General features: G+C 43.8%; 1 protein-coding gene across 7 annotated transcripts in view; it reads right to left on the reverse strand.

Annotated features, from left to right (window-relative positions):
* Window positions 1-24737, reverse strand: part of ZNF462 (zinc finger protein 462) — a 145678-nt gene that overhangs the window by 55302 nt on the left and 65639 nt on the right. For 5 of the 7 annotated variants that reach the window (XR_010749189.1, XM_066367503.1, XM_066367502.1 and 2 more), the window contains exons 4-7: window positions 23915-24079; window positions 22022-22308; window positions 19210-19328; window positions 14930-15121 (exon numbers count right to left, since the gene is read on the reverse strand). Coding sequence is in view for 6 of the 7 variants with exons in the window: in XM_066367503.1 (XP_066223600.1) it covers window positions 14930-15121; window positions 19210-19328; window positions 22022-22308; window positions 23915-24079 (763 nt within the window). In the remaining variant the exon portion in view is untranslated. The remainder of the gene's footprint in view (window positions 1-14929; window positions 15122-19209; window positions 19329-22021; window positions 22309-23914; window positions 24080-24737) is intronic. The other 2 variants (XM_066367507.1, XM_066367508.1) reach the window with 1 other exon arrangement.

Raw genomic sequence — 24737 nt, forward strand, 5'->3', positions numbered from 1 at the left:
TTCAAACAAGCTTTTTTTTTTTTTTAAGTTCTAATAAAGCAAACCAAATGACCATACACTTTATAAAAATGTGATATCCGTAGCTTAAAAAATGCGTTTAGTAAGATTAAAAACATACTTTTACTGTTTCCAATGATTTTACTCATTTGTTGTTGTATGTCTTATAATACATATGGGCGCTCATTAGCTCTGATTTAAGCCCAGTATTTGGTCTAGAATTTAATCTCTTAAATTACAACATAGTTCTAAGGGGGGAAATAGGGACGTGCTTTACATTAGGGCATTTTATTACAAGTCTTCCCAGAATTCCCTGTGTCAAAAGTGGAGTTTTCATACAGAAAAAGAGACCACTGATTCTTAGACTGGGAAATAACTAAGTGGCTTCTGAAGCTGAAAGTGACTTTTCAATATTACAAAATACTCATCAGATTATTCTGCCGGTGCTGAGTTTTATACAGGTTGTTGACTGGCTTCATGGAATTGTTGTGTGTATTAAATGAAATGAGACAATGTTCCTAATTCAGTCAGAAGGTAAGCAACAACTGATAGTTAATTTTAAATGAGTAGTGTTTAATGCCAATAATAACAATACTAATGATGTCTGACCCTTGACCTTATCAATGCCTTACACCCATCAGGATATCAAATGCTAAGGAGTTTATTATGTAGGTAGTTTCAAATTCACCCCGAAGATAAAAAAAAAATGAGATGAACAGGGCTCCAGATTAAGTATCACTCTCCAAATATTGAAGTATTTTAGACTCCTAAGAAACAGCTCATGATGTAAAGAGATTTGATTTAGCTTTCAAGGCAAGATTGAAATTTTCTTCTTTTTCATTAAAAAATAAACACCCTCATCAACCACTGGTTGATGACAAATTATCATAAACTAACAAGAAATCGCTTCTACTATACTATTTTAATAATATCTAATTTTTCTACAGTAATTTAGAATATGAAAACACTACCATATGTCATTTCATTGGACTCTGGAAATAAGCACATAAAGTAGACATTATTTTACACAGCAGAAAGTGAGGCTCGGCAAAGGTATGTGATTTGTCTTAGCACACACACACATGTGACATGGACATTGTCAGGACCCCGGCATAAGGCCGCCCGGACTGGTGGCGCATGGCTGACAACGTGGGTGGTATTTGCTGGATCTGGGCTCGCAGCAGCTCTCAAGCCAAACTTCAGAGGCAGGGGTACAACGCCCTCTGGGCACACCCTTAAGGAAAGATGATCTACACAAAGAACTGGTTCTGAAAAGATCACTTGCCCCCCCCTTTCCACTAGCTCCACTTGGGGGAAAACAGTTCTTTCTGGCACCGGCTCAACGGCCATGAACCCAATGATCCACAGGAAGTCACGCTCGATGCCAGCATTGCAGCATGACTCCGAAATTCCACTGGCGGGAAAGCAAAGGTTACGGGCTGTGGAAGTGGTTCCATGGAACACTTGGATGCTTCCCCTGAAGTGGGGGTGCCTGAGGAACTCCACTGCCACCGGAGTCCCTGCGGCAGAACTCAGAAGGGGCTTGCCATGTCATCCAAGGTTGCAGCCCCACTGCTGTCCACTGCCCTCACTACCCTTCCGGAAGCCCAGGGGCACAGGGAGCTTCCCCACCTGCAAGGACAGTGGCGCGGTGGGGCAGGACTGGCCTCAGCACTTCTTAACTTCCTGTGGCTTTAGGTGGTCAGCTCAAGTAGTCCTCTCCTTTCACAGACACGGGGACGATTAGTATAGAAAAACCACCATCAATTTGCTCAGTAGATGACAGTTTTAAAACTTCTCACATATTGTTTTTTGCCATCTTTCAATTGTGGAAATGGTAAATAAATAAATAATGAGTACACAAACAAGTAAAATAAACCTTCAGCTTGCACTCGACTCACACAGGACCACCATCCCTCCACCCTACAGTTCTCAAACTCTCTCCTGCTCTGGCAACACATAAAGGGGGGGGGGTCATCTATGTACTCCACATCATTCCCTCGGCATGCTGTGACTTAGAAAATATCCCAGAAAACCAGGGAAATATGGTGAATAGTACTGTAAACTTTTTGTATGAAAAAAAAAATGACAGGGGTTAGAGAAACATAATAATGAAGCCATTGGGAAAAAACATCACTTCAAGAAAAATAAATAAATCTTTTATTTAAATATTGAACTTTAATTTTTTTAAGAGTTGCTTTTTTCCAGTCTTCCATTATGTATATAACATAACCAATATGCAGCAGTATACTGTTGGATGTATTAGCAGAAATGATCTTATTTTATTGCTAACGTAAGAAAATACAGAATTTACCAATTTTAATGCGTTAGTTGGGAATTTTACTTACACTTTACTGCCTGCCTTTGATTTAGTTATCACAATTACTGTTTTTTTTATAACAGACATGTTGGTGGCTTTATTCCTGCTTGTATGCAAGGTAAGCATGAATTCCTTCATCTTTCTTTCTCTATACTCCTAATTAAAAACTTACCCATGGGCAAAATTTTAAAATACTGTAAAATTGGAGTAACAGTGAAATCGCAAACTCACAAGTACAATAATTTGTGATTGCCACAGCCATTAACCATGTAGCTCCTCACTCCATTTCTTCACTATTAGCTTTGGGGAAGGCAGCACAGGGTGAAGCCATTTGCAAATTCTAGCACATCAGTTGTGACTCCATTTCTGTGTCTTTCACTCAAGAAGGTACCTTAGAATACTTACAGGTTTAAGCTGGACATTATAGAGGGATACATCAAAATAAGCTCAAATTTGTTTTTAAAGCAAATCAGATTTGTGATTAACAAAGATAACCCTGACAGCAGATTGAAAAAACTTGACATTAGAGTCAGAGAGACCGGCTAAAGTCAGAAGTGTGGAGAGAGGGTTGTTCATGGTTGGGGTCTGGCAAGTTGTAAAACAGAGAACAAGAGAGACACAGGGATGCCGGAGAAAGCCCCTCTGAAACAGCTGCTTCCAGGGTCAGGGTTGGGGTGAGGGGGGTTGGGTAGTGGTCAGGGAGAATTTAAGAGTTTGAGATACTAGAGGCGGAGTGGTCATGATGAATTTAGCCACAGATGAATAGTGGTCAGTGTAGAGTTAGGAAGGAGGTAAATCTCTAGCTGAAGAGACCAGTGCAGTCAACCCTCAGTACCTGTGGGGGTTTGCTCCAAGGCTGTGGAAGATGCCAAAATCCACAGATGCTCAAGTCCCTTATATACAGCGGCGTAGAACAATGCATATGGCCAACCTTCCACATTCACGGATTCCCAACCATGACGGAAAATAGTTTCCATCCACAGGTGGCTGAATCCATGGGTGCGACTATGTATTTACTGAAAAAATAAAATCCATGAATAAATGGACCCGCACAGTCCAAACCCATATCATTCAAGGGTCAACTTGTATTTGTTGGGTCATTATCACCAAATCCAGTATTGGAATTCCAGAGCATGATGGACATGGTTGGAGTAAAAAAGCAGGCTGTGAGCCTTGTACTGAGTTCACTGAGAAAGGCCAAAGAGCATTCCAGAAAATAAGGAAAAGGAAATAAACAGAGAGCAAGCATTTGAAAAGGGACCACTCAGTGAGGCAGAAAGTAATGAATGCATTCCCCCTCTTCTTGGCTGCTTGGAAGGAAGGGATCATTGGTCACTTTGGCTGCAGAAAATTGAAAGGGATATGGTGTTGCCATTGGGGTGGGGAAGGTCAAAGTTAACTGGAGGAGGAAAGTGTGATCAATGAAATATACAACAGTGATGGACAGCACATCATGGCATTCACACAGCCCAATTCCACTGGCTTTTCCGGAGGAAACATTGTGACACACCTGAGCTAGCAGTCACTGAAATTCCTAGGCTTTATTACATATAAACTATTGTTTTCTCAGTTCTTCTTCAGTGCGGTTCACACTGCTGCCCTAATTCAAATCAAGAAATATTTATTGAATGGCCTGCCGAGTGCCAGGGCTCTGAAACAGCCCTTGACCTCAGATAGCACACAGGTTAGCCGGGGAGACAGATATGGTAACTGCCAATTATAAGACTATTTGGCAAGTCTAGTAATGGAAGTGAACAGAGTTAGAAGCCACCCAGCCTATTTCGTCTCTATCCCCTTGCAAAATCTCATTTTCAGCTCATTACTCTGCACAGTCTAGACAGTCTGTAATCTTGATTTTGTCATTTAACTTATGGACCATTTGCCAGTATTTCAAATGCATTAAGTCTGAAGTAGTAGCAAAAGACACTTGAGTAATTTTTTAGGAGATGAATGAGCCTTAAAATTAAATAGATGAGTGAATTTTCACCTTAAACACATATATCACATACACAAAAATACTTGCAGCTTTTAAGGGCTCAATATTTATTCATTGAAGGGGAGTCGGTTTTTTTTTTTGTTTTGAGGTATGGACCCTCATGTTTTAAAACTACAATGAGTCAAATAGTGAGAGAACATTTCAAAGAGAGCTAAAACATGGAAAAAATTACTTTGTATATTATGGTCCCAGCTGCAAAATAAATAAATAAATAAATAAAACGACAAAATAGAACCTGTTTGTACATGCATAGAAAAATCTAGGTGACTCTAGAAAACTGTCAATAAAAATTATTTTGGGTGCTCAAAGAGAGGCTGGCATTATGGGTGACCCTTACATTTGATTATGTATTGCCATAAAGCTGTTCTTTAATCATGAATAGCTATTACTTTTCTAATCAGAAGGAAAATCTATGCAGGCACCTTAAAAAGGGTAACTACCACCCATGAGTATTTTTAATGCACATTCATTCCTGACGACCTGTAGATATTAGGCTTAATGCACCTATAGTTCAAAAGCACCCTCCGATTTTCAATGGGGAGAGGGAACTTGCTGCTGGTCTTCCTTGTTCAGTCTGCTTCCTACCCAATTCAAAGACCTCTAACTGGTACCAAACAGCCGTGTAGCCTGCCTCTACCTCTCCTTACCTCCAACTGTCCTCCCACTAACATCCCTGCACACTCACCATGCTAGCCAGACTGGCATTCTTGAAGGATCCCTTCTTCTGTAAGTCTGCTCACTTCTGAAACTCCTTCCACCTGGAAAGGAGTTCCCTCAGCTCCTATAAAAATCCTCCTCATATGCCAAGGCTCAGCCAGAGCTCCACCTCTTCCAAGCAGCCCTCCAGGACTCATCAACTCCTTCTTTTCTCCAAGGCTACAGCTATTAAAATCCAAATGCACAATTTTTCACTTCCTTCTAGTCTGCTTTTTCATTTTGACACTATCTATAGATCGATTAACTTAAGCTCTAAAAATCAATCTACAGTAAAAACAACCTGGCTTTAGTTTCTTATGGAAAATTCTGGGATCCCCAAACATAAACGATGAGGTTGTGCCCAGCCACCCTGAATCATTCACGGGTGTGTGTTTTTGCTGAGGGTCTTCAAGGAGGGGGCACAAAGGCTAATAACACGGGCTTTAGACACACACATACACATTTCATGACTTCTGGACTCATCATTCCATTCCTCAGGGTCTCAGTTTCCTTATTAAATCAAACAAATAACTTGTACCTTCAATTTATTAGACTTGTTAATTCAGATGACAAATTTAAGGCAATCAGCAGAATTTAAAAAAGAGCGATTGACTTTATCACTTAGGAATTTAAGAGATGAGCAGCATCTTTATAATAAACCAGAATGGATGGGTTTCACACTGGTCAAAGGGGAAAAAATAACTAGCAATGCTAAAAAAACAAAAGCAAGGACCAGATTAAGGGTGTGGCAGGCCCTACATTGCTTGGTGTGACTACCACTACTGTTGGAGAGCGCACGGTACCTGAAAATAAAAGATGACCTAAGGAGTGTGGCTCGCACAAGTCATCTAAGAATATTTTGTGCCCCTGAGGAAGAGAAGAACCTAGCCCTAGGATGACTTCTCAAAGAGCAGTGGACGGCAAATAAAACCTTAGCTGCACCATGCACGCTCAGCCAAACACGCCCTTTGGGCTGAGCTGGATGAGTCGGAAATTGCTTGCAAAGTAGAAAAGCCCTTACCTCTCTCTTTATAAACAGCAAGGGACTGAATCCAGCAAAACACAAGCGGATCCCCCTACCTGGACTTTTTCACATCCCTTTGGCCATTCTTTTCATCTCCGCTATTTTTATTTAACCACCACCGGTGGGATTTTTCCATAGGATACGATTTAAGATTATGAACGAGTGAACAAGACAATGTGTACATCATTTGGACGTGCTTTTTCTGGCCATACCATCAAATCTCATGTATTTAAAAGAAGGTATAATCGTTATTTCTAAAATGTTATCTCTGGCATCCTCTCATCTCAGCACTTTTTAAAACGTTCTTTCTTGCACAGCTACGCTGCCCAGGACATCCCCTCTTCCGCAGCAAGGCTGTCCCAGGACCTGAACCCTCGGTGACAGCTCTCTCACTCTTGCTCTCCCGAGTCCAGTACTCTGCTTGCTGCTTGTGTAGAACCCTCCAACGCAGAACAGTATTTGAAAGCGAGAGGACCTGGGAGTCCTAAGAAGTCTCAAGAAAATTCGAGGAATTTTTATAACAAATATAACTGGGCTAAAAGATGTAGCTCCAGTTCCAGGGAAAGGAAATCCACAGCAGGGGGTGCAATGAGAAGATGAGGGAAAATTCTTTCTTTCAAAGAAGAAGCAAGATTAGTCATTTCAGATTATTTGAGTAACAACTAACTACATGTTCTGCTAAAGAATAGATTTCTTCTCCCTTTTAGCTACTTCCCGTAACTGAGGTTCTGGAGGACTGAAGGAACCCTCCCCAACCAATAGATGCAAAAGCCAGACGTGGAATTATGAAGCAAACTCTGGTGTTGCTAGAAACGAGCTCCGAATGAGTCGAACAGTATATGCTTATATTTCTGATGCACAAATGTTTTTCTTGGCATGGGAAGAGGGAGATGGTTAGTTGACTAAGTTCCCAGGGCATGGAAAGCTTCCACTTGAAATGTTTTTTAATCCTTGGCACATGAAACTGTGGCTAATTAAAAAAAAAAATCTCAGAAATCTCAGGCAGGTGGGTTTCTTGGGAAGGATATATAACGTGATATTCAATGTCAGGGTGGTGATGATTTGGAGGCTTTCTATTTGACATTGAGGCCAAGTTATAACAATTTAACTTCTGAAGACTTCTCGATGTCTGATAGAGAACGCAGAGTCACCTGACCCCTTTGCACCTCTGGAGTTCCAAATCTCTAAGTTTTTCTAGTAGAAATGCCATTCTTCATAATAATCCTGAAAATAAACTCCAGATCACACTTTCATGTAGAAATTCTGATATCAAAAAGGGAAGGTTAGTCTTCTCTGGTCAGATAATTTTGAGACCAGGAGAACCCATTAAACATTATAGTCAAGCCATAAAAATTATGCCTTGTATCCCCACCTGCTATCAATGATGTAAATCTTTGTACTTCACAACTATTCACCCGAGAGTCTCCATTTCATTACTGTCATTTTTAAAGAAGCCGCCTCTTCTTCCTTTCACCCTGAGAGAAATCTAACTGCAATTGGAACTGTGTGGAAGGTCTGACACCCTAGCAACTAATTGGATCCTCTTAAAGGTTGAATTTTATGTTTGACCTATTTAGAAATCTGCAAAGCCTCTCATTGAAAAGCTGGCATCTCAGATCTTAATTTCTCAGCATCAAGTATTGCCGAGGTCAAGGTTAGATGAGTTGATAGTTTGGCGCTAGACGCATCGTAATTCTTGAAGAACATTTTCTCTTGAGCTTAAATGCAATTCACAGGCTATTGTTTTTAAAGCTCTATCTAACACCCTCTCTATATAAAATAAATAGATTCAGGTCAAGTTCCATCTTAAGTGACATCTAGGAGTAGTCCATATGTTAAATATAAAGGTCTATAATGATATCTACTAAAGAGTAGACTAATTTCATAGCAGTTACTGTAATTTTTCCCTCCAATCATCCATGGAAAAGGTTAGTGACATACTGCACATGGGCTGCATCTGGCCCCCCGCTTTGCTTCTGTACATAAAGTTTTATTGGAACTCCGCCCTGCCCATTTGCTTACATGCTGTTTGTGGCAGCCTTTGTATTACAATCACAGCCGAGCGGTTGTAAAACAGACTGTGAGGCCACACAGCTGAAAATATTTTATATCTGGCCTTTTACAGAAAATGTTTTCCAGTCCTTGATTTATGGTTTATAGAAACTGACAGGCATAAACCTCATCAACAGGTCTCTTCTAACCAATTTATTATGTTAAAATCCTGGTGGGTAAAATTTTCAGGTCCAATAGAAAATATTCTGAATCTATTGGTTCTGTTGTTCAGTTTCACACGATAGCTTCCCTGCATGTGGATTTCATTGCAACCCAACACTGTATGTTTTTTGACAAAGACGGAGAACAGGAGAGCCCACTCCAGGGTCAATGACTGTGTTCATTTGCTCCCAGAAGGAGCTCTGCTACCAGGTGACCACACTGGCAATGCCACCTCTCCAGCCCCATTCCACTTTCTGTGTCCTTCTGAGAGTTGGAGAGACTCACAGCCTGTCTCAACCTTTAATTTCCCATCTCCACGGAAGGCCTCATTCTGCACGGAGCAGCGACAAATGTCTAAAATGTTCTTTGTCACAGAAATTCTTTTCCTCTTGGCAGAATAGTGTGTCAGGAAATTTCTATGAGAACAGTCCCTCAGGTTCCCTCATAGGGTTGGTTATCTTCGAACTTGCGTCTGACATGGAAATGAGGTAAACTTACTTTGGAGCAATTTGGTTCTGTGGCTGTAGGAAGGTTAGGAGGCTCACTTCAAAGAACTGTATTCAAAATTGTGATGTCTCCAAGAAATCACTGGTCAGTCAAAAGAAGTCAGTATAAATAAGTATCTCCCTAACTGCCCCCACTGGAAAGTCAGGGGACAGGAACCATGGCGTAACCACAAGTACAAAGAGAACACTGAAACCAGCAATGAAAAATGTCATCAGAGTAGGGTTGGGACCAGTAAAAGTTGTTCTTGACAGAAAGTGAAAGTCAGAGCCTCATGGAGGGACGCAGGCGGGAGCAACTTCTCCCACCCTCCCAGCAGGGCTGTTTCAAAGGCACCGGAGAAGGAACAAAACAGCTGATGCTGGCAGCAGCAAGTCAAGAGATGCCGGGAAACAGCAGTATATGTTAGCGGGGCCACCACGGAACAGGGGAATTGTGACTAAATGATGAAGCTCTCAATGTCAATGAAGAAGACTTTGACATTGACATGACAATACAAACTGCCCCTGGTTCCTTGATGAGATGTGTCTTTTATTTTATTTTATTTTATTTATTCATTTTAGAGAGGAGAGAGAGGGGGGAGAGAGAGAGAGACAGAGAGAGAGAGAGAGAGGAGAGAGAGACAGGGGAGAGGAGCTGGAAGCATCAACTCCCAAATGTGCCTTGACCAGGCAAGCCCAGGGTTTCAAATCGGCGACCTCAGCATTTCCAGGTCGACGCTTTATCCACTGTGCCACCACAGGTCAGGCGAGATGTGTCTTGATAAACACAGCGTTTGTAGCAAATATTATGCTCAAGTTTAGGCTAGAAAAGCCGACTGAGAAGTAATAAAAGAAAATATTTCACAGACACAAAAACAAAAAAATTACAAAGCTCCTTACAACCTTTTTCTGTTAATTCAAAATAGCAAAGACTTCTCCACTGGCTGGACAATACTAAGAAAGATACTAAAGGGGGCAGCATCACAAGCAGGTGTTTTCATGTGTTCCCTGGGCTGCTAACCAGGGCATGAATGAAAACACTATGTTGCTCTCATTCACCCGATTTATTTTGCACCTGGTTTTAGTGTCTCGTTTTTGTTTTAAACACATGGCAGTACCTACTTCCCAACGTAGACAATTCCATACAGCGTAACTGGATAGAAGAAATAAAATAATCTGGCCCTGGCCGGTTGGCTCAGTGGTAGAGCGTCGGCCTGGTGTGCAGGGGTCCCGGGTTCGATTCCCAGCCAGGGCACACAGGAGAAGCGCCCATCTGCTTCTCCACCCCTCCCCCTCTCCTTCCTCTCTGTCTCTCTCTTTCCCTTCCGCAGCGAGGCTCCATTGGAGCAAGGATGGCCCTGGCACTGGGGATGGCTCCTTGGCCTCTGCCCCAGGCGCTAGAGTGGCTCTGGTCACAACAGAGCTACGCCCCGGAGGGGCAGAGCATCGCCCCCTGGTGGGCAGAGCGTTGCCCCCTGGTGGGCGTGCCGGGTGGATCCCGGTCCCGGTTGGGCGCATGCGGGAGTCTGTCTGACTGTCTCTCCCCGTTTCCAGCTTCAGAAAAATAAAAATAAAATAAAATAAAATAAAGAAATAAAATAATCTATTCTTTGGGGGAGGGGGATTCCAGGGAGTAAAAAGATGGAATGTCACCACGGCCTGACTTCTTATAAATGATATAGCTGAATACTCAATTATTTATCTATTGTTCATGCACTGTGTAGCTTCTCAGACCTGAACAATCCTCCTAACTAAACCACGCTGGTCTAGTTTGTGTTTTTATAGGTGTGTGTGTGTGTGTGGATTTATCTGTACTGAAAGCAGAGACATGGAAAAAGCCTGATAAAACCCAGTCCTGTAGTTTATATGGTAGGACAAGGAGCCCAGTCAGCACAAACAGAGCAGAGCACTTCCTTTACCCAACAACCTCACAATTTCCCCTCAATGCATTGTTTAGAATAGCAATTACGTATCATTTCCCATTATCCTACACACAGAACCAATACCAAGCAGCCGTGGCTTTTCTTTCCAACAACCGATCGAGAAGACTACGTGGCAGATTCACGTGCGGATGAAACCTACCAAGGCTGACGGCGCAGAGCCTAAGAGCTCCGTTTCTGCACAGAGCAGGTGTGTGTGTGTGTGTGTGTGTGTGTGTGTGTGTGTGTGAGTGTGTGGCCAGGCCACGGGGATGAAACTTCCCCCTCCACCTTCTTCCCCTTTGGGCCCTTCTCAGTTTCCGGTCCTTGCAGGCTGCCCTCTGGGTTGGGACAGAGAACCTTCTTTCTCAGGCTGTTTCCTTCTGCCAGGGAAGACTGGCTCGCTCTCAAGACGGCAAGCATTTGACAACTGCACAGAGCAGTGAGCATGTCCGCCCGTTTTATTCACATCCCTCACCGGGGAATTAGAGAGCCAAGGACACACTGGTGATTTCCCTGGTTTTATGGATCTCTACTCCCCCCAGGCCTGCAACACATTTTTGGTTCTTGTGTTCACAGTGTCCTGGCATCTGTAGTGTGGGAAACCTCAGCTGAGAGCCAATGGCCCCACAGCTTCTCCCTATTAAAATGTACAATTGGATTTCACATGCGTGTTTCAAACACCATTCAAGGCGTGATTTACAGGGTACTGTCTAGCCTCACAGCTGTTTTTTCATCCTCCAGACTTAGCCGTTTATAGAAATCCACCACTCGGCTCCCCGGGACACAGTCTCCTCCTTCCCCACCTCCTCCAGCATTCTTGGGCATCCAGACTACGTAAGGCCTAGTGTAAGGATTCAAGAGAATAGTTATTGAACAAATAAACTAGTAATTGTTCTTTCCATGGAATTATTCATTCATAAGAATAGCTCATTTGATGCCTTCTGTTTACCCCACCCACTAATCAAGTTTTCTTTTCTCCATCAAGTTAACTGAATCACTTCTGGCCCATTGATATTAGTTGTTTATTACATATCTTAAAAACAGCATAGGCCTCCATACACAGTTGCCACCCTGGGCTTTCACAGTCACTATACTCTTTCCTTAGAAGAAGAGGAAGAAAAAACTTTTATATATTGCAAATTACCTTCCTGATTGATTAAAGACAGACTATCTGTGACACAGAGGGTTACTCAAATATCACATCATCATGACTCTTGACCAACCTCCCCAAGGTCCTAACCTAGTCTAGCTTCCAAGAATCTGAAATCACCCCCCAAAAGTTTAAGTCTCAGCCTTAAGGCTGTGATTGGTTCAGCTGTAGGTGTTGATTCTACCTTTTAACTAGTTGATTTTAAGCTACTGGAGCAATAGAATGGTACTGGCACTCTATTCATTTCTAATTCTTCTACGCCCAGTATAGCTCTTGGTATAGAGCAGGGGTCGGGAACCTATGGCTCGTGAGCCAAATGTGGCTCTTTTGATGGCTGCATCTGGCTCGCAGACAAATCTTTAATAAAAAAATAATGTTAAAAATATAAAACATTCTCATGTATTACAATCCACTCATTTCCTACCACTCATGTTCATGGTTGTGGGTGGCTGGAGACAATCACAGCTGTCCTCCAGGACAACACCAAATTTTTATTGGATAATGCATAACGTACACACGTCGTTGTATGGCTCTCACGGAATTACATTTTAAAATATGTGGCGTTCATGGCTCTCTCAGCCAAAAAGGTTCCCAACCCCTGGTATAGAGTGTGGACTCAGAAAGGTGACTAAACTTAATTCTTCGTAGCCTATGGAGAGGAAGATAATCCACGCAGTGAGTGGTCTGTGGGGTTCCTTTCTCCTGGGACTGAGACCCACCTTTCAAGTGGGAAGGACAAAGGACAAGGAAAGTATGACACTGAGAGAAATGTCTCAGGTAAAGTCTTTGCTGGAAATGGTGTTTGGATGGATCAATTTCCCCCAAATGGCTCCAAAGGTGTAAGCTTCCATTTCTCATGAGAGCAATTCATTAAAAATCACGCTGGTCAAGATCTTAAAATTCACGGCAAATTATATTTTGCCGTTTGTCACAACCTATCAATCTTTGCCGATGCACAGACTCTCAAGGTACAAAGGGGACATTTTCTGTGCCCTTTCATATATATTCTCCCCTGCCTCTGGCTTGGAGACCATCAGCTTTCCCTGGAAAACAACAACACAGGCTTCCTCCTACATGTTACACTGTTACACAACACTTGAGGAGATAGTATGCTCACTTGGTGACAAGCCATAGTCATAGTAACAAACTCTTTTTTGTTGTTGTTATTAAACAGAAGTCTTTTAAGACACGAATATCAGTAAGACGCAATTGACTGTAACACGGTGTTTAATGATTTGCGAAGGAAAAGACCACTACGTTCTACCACTCAATAAAGGCAGCTGTTCGTCTCAGGCCCTGCTTTTTCCTTTTCCGCCTACATTTGTCTTCTTATAGACCTCATGAATAAAGATCGCTCATTTGCTCCCTGGATAATCTGATAATTAGACCATGCTGACACGGTGGGTTGTCGGACCTTCAGGTTACCTGACGAGTCAATATTTTTAAACCCTTCCATTAAAAATAATCCAAAACTCATGTTTCTTATAAAAGGTCCCGAAGGCCAGGATTTCAATCGAAAGATGAGAATCATAGGAACAAAATAAACACTTGTTAAATACATACCCATGTGACAGATGTTGTATTAGGCATTTCACCTAATCCTCATTAGTGTACCTTTTCTCAATCATCTCTTCAGGTAAACAGTTATCTTTATCTAATTTTACACATGAGTACAGGAAGCTAAAACTGCCCAGGAAAACACAACTGGCATTAAGAGAGCTGAGGTCCAAAGCCAAGTCTTTGTTCCAAAAGCCCATGACCTTTCTTTCTAGTCCACTCAGCTCCTCCCAAGAACGTAATAGCAGACCTTGGGAAACAGCCTGTTCCCTGACCTGGGAAGTATTCGAGCTGGTGGTAGATAACTGGTTACTAGAGAAGGGATCTGCTCATTACAGGGATGCGGAGGGCCTGCTGTAAGACCTTCTCCATCTCTCAGAATCTACACACTTCCTTCCTCCTCTCCAAGTACCTGATTCTGCACTCACCTGAGTGCAGGGAGCTGAGTAATAAAAACATTTCCATTTCTTGGTCTGGTCAAAACAATAAATGATCCCTTTGCTAAGCCACACCTGTAATGATCTCTCTCTCCCTCCCTCTCCCCACTCCCCACTGCCCTACAGCTTTGGTTATACTGCCAATGAGGAGTCATCAACCATGGCTTCTTGTATTTCTTCTGAGGCTCCAAAGCTGGGCAGTTAAACCCTCCTCCCAAATGATGCTTGCTCAACATCCTTCAGCTATAGGAAAAAAAAAAATCACCACATTACCCCTAAATGGTCTTGTTACCCAATCAGACATATTTGCCCACCCATTCATCTTGTCCATTCCTACTTTGAATTGTGTGGTTAACGTATATATCTCGCACCCCAAGCACTTCAAAGCACTTGTTTTCTTCTTTAGAACAAAACAGGATAAGTAAACAAAGAAATAGTCATCCTTCATCATTTCGTGGTTCACTTTACACAGTCTTACTGTATCATGGTTTTTAAAATTGTATACAATATATCTAATTTTGTATCATGGATTTTTCACTATATTGGGCGATTTTGCAGTGCTTAGGTATATTTATATATTTATTATTTTAATTATTTTTGCAGCAAAATAAGTGTGGGAAAAGTTTATAAGAGTGTGGGGAGAGTTTATAAAGCCTTAAAAATATATAAATAGTAAAATAAATATAAGGTCGCTATTTCCTGAATTTTTGCCTGTTGTGGGGCGGGGGGGGGGGGGGTGGCGCTGGGGGGGGGGGGGATTCTGGAACCTAACCCCATGATAGGCGAGGGACCACTGTACATCTGTCTGGTATTTCAATCTTCTTTCTTGCTCACAACGACCATGGAGGAACCCAACACTAACCCGTCCCAGACGTCGCAGTCCTTCCACAAGCAATGCTCACACATGTCAGCAACAAACACACACTCCTTGAATTCCAACACCTCCCAATTCCAATTTCTATACCATTTTCCAACCTTTTCACATTTCTTCCTTCACTTAAACCACCATGGTTTGTGTGTGTGTGTGTGTGTGTGTGTGTGTAAGATTTTCTTCTAGGAAGAACGATTGGCTATTAATCCCAGCCCGCCTCAACCCGAACGGGTTAATCCTGGCCGGGCAGCCCATTTTACCATTGGAGTCTTCCACTTCTTCAGCCGCAGAAGCTTTCTGGGAGGACTGGTGGTTATGTGAGGAGAGAAGACTGACAATGCGTGGCCTGGGGAGGGTCAGGGCTTTTCCGTGGACCTTGAGGGAGTGTTCCTTTAACTGGCTGATTGTCATGGTGGAGAATGAGCACCAAGAACACTTGTAGGCATGTTCACCTGTTAGAAGAAGGGGCAAGGCACAAAAGGACAAAGAGGAGAGGAGGGCATAAGGGGGTGGAGGTGGGGAACAAAAGGACATGGTCAACTCACTCGACAGAAGAGCTTCTCAAGTGTCAGGGTCTAAGAGCCTCCCAGACCAGCCTGCCCCCCAGCCCCACAGCCACAGGGCACTCCGCAGGGATGGAGACTCTGCGAGGAGCTGGCTCCACAGTCAAGTGGCCTGGTTCCTTCTCCTTTCACGCCCTACTTACGTGGAGGAGCCGAGGGGCTGTTCCTCCACAGGGGGTGAGACCAAATGTCTATGATACTCCACCAGAAAGGCTTCCCACTCGCGCTCCCTCCCTCTCTGTACTAGAAACAGCCATGTCTGTGTTCCTTCAAGGTTGCCTTCACACCGTCAGCAGAAAACAACACGCTTAATTCTTATCCCAGGGGCCTCTCCGTGGCTGCCCGCACAAAGTCACTTGGTACGACTCTGCTGTGTTCTTCTCCTTCTTCCCTTCCTTGCTGACTACACACCTCCTCATTTCCACACATCCTCTAGTGCTTTCTTCTTTTGTACCAGTTCACCAACCTCAGCACAAAATTCCATTTCCTTATGTAATCGATAATACAGACATGGGTAAAAATAAGTCATTTAAAAAAATAAACTGAGAGAGGTATGTGTGTTCAATAAATAGGATATTTCAGTTAAAATAAGCCTTTTTCCTTTAATTATTTTTATACCACTAAAATACAGCACAACTTACTATGACTAAGTTAAATTAGAGTATGATTTACCTTTGCCCTAAGCCAGTTTTTTTCAATTAATTGCATTTTAAGGAGCGAGAGTGTGAAATGGGCATGCTTACTCTGTTATGTTACCCTGGGACAATCAACTCAGAAAGCAATTTTTCTTTTTATAACAATAGGCTTAGGATGGTCATGCCTGCAACGCAGTAATTCTACTTCTGAAAGTTTATATTAAGGCAATATCCTTTAATACAGAGAAAGCTTTATTTAGAAATACACATTTATTTATACTTGAAAAAGGTATGAAACAATCTAAATTTCCAACCATAGGGAAATGATTAAGTCAATGGTGAGCTTACCTTCTTGATGAATTGTCATTTTCTTAAAGGAGTTTATAGTAACATAGAACAATAAAATACTCAGAAAAATACATAGGAACATGTAAAATATCTTAGATTAAATTATAATCACAATTGTTATAAAGAACTATAGAGGAAATGGTGGAAAGACTCAAGTGTTAACAACAGTGGTCTTTAGATAATAAAATTGTGGATGATTGACTACAGCTCTTTCGTTTTCAAATTTTCTCTAATCAACATGTATTTTTAAAATTTCTTTTTAAGGTTAAATTTTAAAAGCAGAGGCGAGGAAAGAGAAGGATGTAGAAGAATAAAAGATACAGGCTCTCCCATCACGGAAGTTCTGCGGGCCAGTGAGATGGGCTGAGGCAGAGCCGACGGTCTCCAGTGGACTGAGTGGGGCAGGAACTGGCAGGTATACCGCTGCCCTCGCTTCTCCCAGCTGAGACCGTGACCTCCTGGCCAGTAGGTGATTTCACAGGGCAGGTGGCCCCAGCATCCCAGGTTCTGTATGAATGCTCCTTCTCACCACTGATAACCCTCAGAGCTTGCATTTCCAAGAAAGACTTGAAACTAACCTTGATTTATGCAACATGTTACAGCCCAAGGCAGAATGGAAACGCAGAGAAACCCAAGGATCCAAACAGAACACCCGCCAGTTGTTACTCCAACTAGGAGTTACAGGACAAGGCTGGTCCAAGGCCAATGGGATTTATTAACATTATGTATACTAGTTATATATATGTATATAGATACATAAATTATATCTATACAGGGTAGGGCAAAAGTAGGTTAACAGTTGAGAGTACATGAAACAGCTTATTCTTGTACTATTAATTATTGTTATTTTCCATATGAACGACTGCAAATCTACTTGGCTCCATCCTATATATACATAATACTATATATAATACCACTGCTCTCCTGATTCCATTTTTCAATTTTTCAAACCCAAGCCTGCTGTATGAACTTTGTTTAGTGGTTGTAAGTTGCCCAACTTGAGAGAGAATTCAAATCCGGGTTATTTGGTTGGTCTACAAGACGTTTTATCCTTTAAAATAAAATAACTCATCTACAACAGACAAGATAGGTCAAGAGAAGAGGCTTGACCTGTGGTGGCACAGTGGATAAAGCATCAACCTGGAATGCTAACGTCACTGGTTCAAAACCCCAGGCGTGCCTGGTCTAGACACATATGAGAAGCAACTACGAGGTGATGATTCCTACTTCTCCCCCACCCCTTTTCTTTCTCTCTCTCTTCTCTCTCTAAAATCAATAAAAATAAAAAAGGAATAGGGAAAGAGTCCTTTGGAAAATGCACTGGCTTTCTCCAATACAAGCCACTGTTGGCGGCTAAGGGCCAAGCATGGACCGAGGTTCCCAGGTACAGAGAGCTGATCGCACTGCTCCCACCCTCTCTCTCTGGGTGCATCCTTCTCTGCAGCCAGTGAGCACAGAGGGCCCGTCTGCCTGGCCCGCTTCAAGAGCACACACTTCAGCTCAGTGCCCCAGAGCCAGCGTGCAGCCTCTGGCATGCTTTCAAAGCCCTTCCCACAGGCCAAATCACTTACCCAACTCCCACTGCGCAAAGGCTTTTGACAGGGCTGAGCCGTGTAGGGAAAACACCAGGATGGTGTCCCAGCTGAATCATTTACAATGTACAGTTAGAAAAGTGTGGCTTCAACCCCAAAGCCTCTTACTCCATGAACTTTAGTGGCATTTTCCTGGTGATATAAAAATACTAACAGACAGAGAAAGGCCCACTTGGCTCATCTCCTTGCCCCACCCCCAACCCCAGTGGGGCCCAGGGCATCTGGGGAAGGTCAGTAGTTTCATTCTATGAAGCCAGTTCAACAGGACCCGGCACCTAGGACACTGAGGAGACAGCGAAAAGACAAGGTCGGGTGAGATGGAGAAAGTGCAGGAAGGACTCAGGTTCTAGGTGGTTTTTATAACAACACAAGGGAAGCTGATAAATGAGAAGGACTCTAGCTGTCTGCAAGTTTTCAAACAAAGATCTAAACACCTTAGCTGGAGAAAACTTCGGGAGGAGATTTGACTTGTACAGGGATCTAGGTATCGTGAGACCTCACTTCCCCAATTTCCCTGTCGGTGCTTCTAAAGTTGTCACACCACTGAGAGGCTCCACTGGCTGCTGCCGAGTTGGGATTTTGAGAGTGACTGAGAAGGTCACAGAGAAGCCCCCAGAGCTTTCGCCATGGCCTTTCCTACAACATGGCTCTTTTCTCTCTTGGCTGAGTTCTGATTATTATACCCCTGTGGGCCTCCTCTATTATACACAAAGTAGTGAAGAGCAGAAAAGAGAGAAGCATGTTAGTGACAAGGGTGTGTGTGTTCTGAAGTCAAAGTCTCAGTTGATGAACTTGTGGCTTTGATCAGGTCCTGTTGTTCAGAGTCTCTGTGTCCTTACCTGAAACTGAGGGTGACAGCACCCCCTACCCTTTAAGGTTGTCATGAGGACTAAATAAGATGACTAGAACAAGCTCAATGCAGAAGAACTGTGTGGGTAAGGACTGCTCCCAAGGCAAGCCCATGCAACGGGATGGTCGAGTGACAGAGACCAGAAGAGCTGTATCTAAGGCATCTCGTGAGAAATTGTACTATGCATCTTGAGTTCTCTTGGCTCCTTTGATCTTCTTCAAGAGTATAACATTATTTCAGTTGGGGATTATCTTTAGGAGATGTAATAATATTGGCGTGTCCATTAGGCCAGGGGATTTAGAAATTACCCTTAACAAACAAAAGTTGTGGGTAGCATGAATCAACTAGGACATGGGTGACATAAGCTTGGTGTTATTTTGGCTTTGGGCAGTTCCTTAATTTTTCTTTATTAGACTAAAACAGAACTAAACAAGCAACCATCTTAACAGTAACTTATTCCCATGTGTGGGCCAAGAGACTTAAAATTTCACTCAGTGAAAATTACTGGATTTCAAACTCGGAAAACTTGTGTTATGATGAGTACCAACTCACCAGCATGAGCTTTGAGTATATGTGTTTTCAGCCGGCTGTTATAGGAGGACTTGAAGGAGCAGAGTTTGCATCGGAATGGTTTATGGTGTCCGTGGTGGGTTTGCATATGGCGATCCAAACTTGATGGGAAAAAAAAAAGAAAAAAGAAAATGACAAGATTAAAAATTGCATACAACCTCTTCTCATGGCCCTTTTCTAGAAATCTCATTTCTAAGCTGTTCAAAGTCGTTTTGCTACTTTCCAATGATGGTGCTTCCCAAAACAAAACAAAATTAAACAAGAAAATGAAAAAGGGCAAGAGTTGTATCTACTCTAAATGGAGGGGAAGCTACAAGGAAGAGGTAACATTTTGACCCTGGAAGGGAGGTTCCTAAGTGGTTGAACTACTTGCACTGGGCTGTTTCCAGTCTTTGTACACATGCAGGTGTATTTACAGGAAGTCACGTGGTCCAAAGGCTGGTCATCCTTCTGATAAACACAACGGTGTTTGCTGTACATCAGTCTTCCAGAAACAACTTATAAGGATATTATGTAATGATAATGCACTCCCAGTATTTCATAATTACTACTCTAAAAAATAATAATAAATCTACTAAACAAGGTGTGGGAAGAAGTTCCAATTTGTACCCCTACCCCAGAGAACTAGAGTCCATTTTGAATGACTCATTTGGGAATGGTACCGCTTACCAGTTAAACATACTCTGTTCTCCTGACTTCCAGGGAAGCACTTTCAATTGGCTCTGGACACCTCCCTCTGGATGCCCTTTAGCTATCTTAAACTAACCAAACCTATCAGTATTTTTTCCCCCAAAAAACAAATTCTCTTTTTCATGTCCTTATTTCTATAAAGGGCACTACTGTTCTTTCCGCCAACCAGAGTGAAAACCTGGAAGCCATTTGTACTCTCTTCTGTCCCTTCTCCCTTATATTAAGTCAGTGTTTCCAAGTTAGTCAGATCCCAGGTCCCGCAACCATTCCCAACATCCTGTCCTCACTCCTGGATCAGCTACCATCCACGACCTCCTAATTGGTCTCCCCCATCTTTTTTTTGGTTCAACTCAAGAGCATGAGCCATGAAGTCAGATTGCCTGGGATCAAATCCCAGCTAGAACTTTGTGAGCAGTGTGGCCTTGAGTAAGTTATATAAGCTCTCTGTACTAAAAGGCCTCAACTTAAATGGAGATAATAATAGGACCGTACCTCATCGGCCTTTTCTGAGAATAAAATGAGATCATACATCAAAGTTCTTAGTACAGAGTGAGGCTCAATAACTGTTAGCACTTATGGCGACTTCGCTCATCTGAGTCTTCCTTTACCAGCAATGTAAATTATGAAGTGCTAAGTCCGCATTCAAGGATGCCTAATATGGTCTCTGCTCAAGTGTGCAGACTTTATTTTCCAGTATTCCTTTATGTATAACTTACAGATCAGTCAACGTAGACTAACAGCTGGGCCCCCGGGGGCCTCACATATGCTCTCCTCTCTTCCTCCAGATTATATGACCTTTCCAAATGATTCAAGTCTTATCTTCTCACTTTAAGACTTGACTCAAATGCTCTCGACTCCAAAACCTTCCTCATTCTTCCAAAGCGATATAACATCTCCCCTCTTTGAAACTTTATGGCTTTTTATTGTTGTTTTTTTTAAAGACATGTGCCTTCTTATGCCAAGTCATTTGTGTGCCTGCTTTATTTATCACCCAACTTAGACCCTAAATTCCCTTAGAACTTTGGCCATGCCTTATTCATCTATATATTTCCCCAAAGCCTCCAGCATACTGCCTAGCACAAGGGCATACTTATTTATTAACAATGATTTATTAAGGTTCTACTGAGTGTCAGAAAACCTGATAGATGCTGTCAATAAGTAAAAAAAAATACGTCTTGAATTGCTGAGAACTGCATAAGTACGGCAGTGCCTGGGTCTGATGGCAAAGATTCGATACTAGCCTGTGAAGAATAATAATAGTTTGGGACCCACCCTAACCTCTGCAGAAGCATTGCTTCTCCCCCGCCTTTCAACATCCACTAACTAGCAACTTGATCTTTTCAAAGAAGCAAACAGCCCATCGTTTATTTTCAATTATAAAAATAAACAGCTTGTCCGTTTTCTAATTTGTCACCTTTATCCAAGATCATAGCACACATCATCAGACACTTGTCTCTCTTATACATTTGACAGAGGAAGGCAGCAACAAGTTGCTTCTTCTCAGAACCACCCCTTTTTCTCATCACCCTGAAAAGCCTTCCATAAAACCCCAAATTTACCATTTCCAAGCTGTCGTGAACGTGACGCTCCCTCTCCTCAACCACTTTGAACAACTCTTTGGTATCCATCACCTTATCTACCTTTCAAGGTCTTTTTGAAAATATCAAGCAATGATTCTTTGGTCACACGTGTTAACAGTCTTACTGTGGCCTTCTAGCCACTCAATTTCCCAAATGGAACTTACTCCTCTAATGATGATTAGGCTCTGAATGAATGTCTGACAGATGTACCAGTAAACTGATCAACTCTCTGGTCTTTCTTTGTGTAAATCATAGCAATACTTCCCAAACTGTCATTAAAAAAGAAAAAAAAATGCCTACATTAGTCAAATCTAATAGCAAACCAAGCCATCTCCTGTTCTTAGCCCCCATTTGACAGAGGAGGTAACTGAGGCTCAAGGTAACAGCCAAAGAAACAGCAGGCGTGAACCACGAGCGGCGCCCGCTGACTCCTCCAAGCTTCCCCTGCTCTCACTCAGCTGCCCTCTGCTATGACACCTCCCTCCCCAACCAGGTACCACTCACAACGCCTGGAGAGCACTTACTTGTGCCTGAAAGCAGAAACAAAGGAGCAGTACTGGCAGCTGTACTTGTCCTCGCGGGTAAACATGGCCAGGGCCAGATGGCTCCTCTCGTGAGAACGCAGCCCCTGCATGGACATCAGGACTCGGTCACATTGACTACAATGGTATCCCCCCGGCCGGGTTTCATCCTCCAACATTCCATCAAGCAAGCAGTGTTCACCATCCACCCGGTCCACCAGGGCGCCGGTGGCATCTTTGGCGGCTTCCAATCCATCCAGGAACAAGTGAGAAGGGTCTTCAGCCTCCTGCTAAGAGAACCACACACACACACATCCCCCACCAACAAAATAAATATCCATCATCATGTGCCTCAGCTTTCCTCCTTTCCCTTCATTCTCCCACACTCATCAGCACTTTCTGACCGAGCTTACTTCCCCGCCTCTCCGGCTCCCCCTAGAGGGCGGGCAAACCCGACGGCCGGGCACGGGCGTTCGTCATGCAGCAGTGGTGCTTTTAGGGCAACATATCCGGACACAGGGTGCTACCGCCTGGGAAATGTTGGGGGGGTGGGGGTCTCCCACTTTGAAGACGCTTCACTCACTTATCTCCCATCTTAAAAAAAGAAAATTCAAATTGCAATCCCACCTGAACTGACATAAAGCAGGGTTACAGTTAGGGTTATGGCTCAGAGGAGGAAAAACAAAGTAAGGAAGGGAAACAAGCCGAGTAGTTTGGGCATCCTTAGGAAATAAAGGAAAGTAAAAGATCCTGCCCTCTGCACCCACCCCCCCTGCCCCAAGGCTCACCCCAGCCCCATAGACGATGATTTCCCCCCTTGCCTGCAGGATGCTGTATAATCACTTCAAAAATTAAGAAGCAGCCTGGTTTTAAGTCACTCGTGTGGCTCCTTGGAGTACTGATTACAGGAGGAGCCGCTCTGTCTCCCTTGAGTGAGTCCAAGGTTGGGACACACCACGGTGGCGGGGAAGAAGCTGACCACCGCTGCCCCTGGGCACCACTGCTCTGCCGAGAGCCAGAAGGCTTCATTCAGTCTTCAAAGGAGGAAAGCAGAAGCTTGACCTCCCGCCACACCGGCCACAAAGGATGAGATCAAGCAGGGCTGATGACAAAAATACCTTCGTGGATCCCGAGAGCAAGAGCCGAGCCCTGAGCTCACTCCTCTGCTCAGAAACGACAAGCGCTCAGACTTAGCCCGGAAGGCGGGGATGGCGGCGTGGTTACTGAGACAGCGGCTCTTATTAGGATGGTCATGTTCAAAACCGGCGGGCTCTAATAGGTCGGGGGAGGAGAGGAGGCACCCATCAGTAATAGACGGGGAACGGGGAGAGGGGGGCAAACCAGGTCAACAGGCTCTTGGGACCAACGGTGACTTAAGGCTTTTTGTTTTAGATTCCGCTCCTCAGAGGACCCAGGCTAAGAAAAGAAAGATGGATTCTCCTTGGGCTTTCTGCATCGCTAGCCCGATGAGAAAGAACGGTAAGAAGTCAGGCACTGGGAGGAGCCCAAGAAGATGGGAACAGAACCCACTTGATTCATTCATTCATCTCAAGAGCTCAGGCCACTTGGAAGAGCAAAACACCCTAAGGGCACTAAATGCAGCATAGAAGGGCAACCCAAAGCCTCCTGTACCCCAGAGGCCCGGATCTTCCGTTTTCCACCAAACTATCCACGTGGAAGGCAACCAGATCAAAACGCGACCGGGTCGAAACACGAGAGAGACGAAGGAGGTCCAACCTGCAAAGAAATCAAAACAAGCCAGACCGATCTGAGCAGGACTCAGGAATGCGCGCACGCTGGGGCGCCCTTGCCCGAGCTGCTCCGAGCAACAGGGTTAATGAGTAACTCGAATGGCTCCCACATAAGAACGCTCCTCCAGACCTTCCCAGTTCTCACCTTCACGGCGGCGGACACGGCGGGGACGCTGCCGTACTGGACGTGCTTGCGCAGGTGGTTGCAGATGGCTCGGAGCGTCGGATGCACTTCCACACAGAATTTACACTTGTAGCCCACCACTTTCCTCTCCTTGATCTTTGGCACCTCTTCTAAGTGACCAAAAGGCTGGTAAAATACAGTGGTAGCCGTCAGTACTCCGAGCCCTCCCTCAACGGCCGGCATTTATGCTTGCAGCTGACTAGCAGGCTTTTTTTTTTTATCGTAAAGCAGATTAGCAGGTTAAAAACCAAGGGAGAGATACACGTGGGCATTTTTTACATAACGGATTCGCCACGCTCGTGGCACACTGCCCACGACGCAGTCTCTGGAAGCCGAGCACCGTTACAGACTTGTGAGAAGATTTCTGTGCCGCAGCCCTCATTCATCGTCACGGCCACCAAGTGCATCTGGCTTGCAAAACACCAACTTTTGACAACGCGGGCGAAACGTTGCAGAGCTACGCCATTAGTGAGCGTCGTGACACACACATATACACACACACACAAAGTCTACTCCTGGAGATGTTAGGTTCCTGTTCCAACACTGCAGACCGAGACACGGCTGAGAAGAACTAAGGAGACCGAGAGACAGCCCACAACGGCCTTGGGGAAGCAAGCGAGCGTTGTCGTGGGCCTCGGCCTCAGATAAGGCAACTTGGCAGAAAGAAATACGGAGAAAACCACCCCAAAACCCTCCCCCCCCCCCGGGGGGGAAGTTTGGGGAGGAGTGACAGGGAGGGGCACAGGACCGTGGAGAAGGGTGAGCACCACAGAATGGGGATAAT

Source organism: Saccopteryx leptura, chromosome 2 (genome assembly GCF_036850995.1).
Source record: "Saccopteryx leptura isolate mSacLep1 chromosome 2, mSacLep1_pri_phased_curated, whole genome shotgun sequence".
In the NCBI taxonomy this organism is placed as follows: Eukaryota; Metazoa; Chordata; class Mammalia; order Chiroptera; family Emballonuridae; genus Saccopteryx; species Saccopteryx leptura.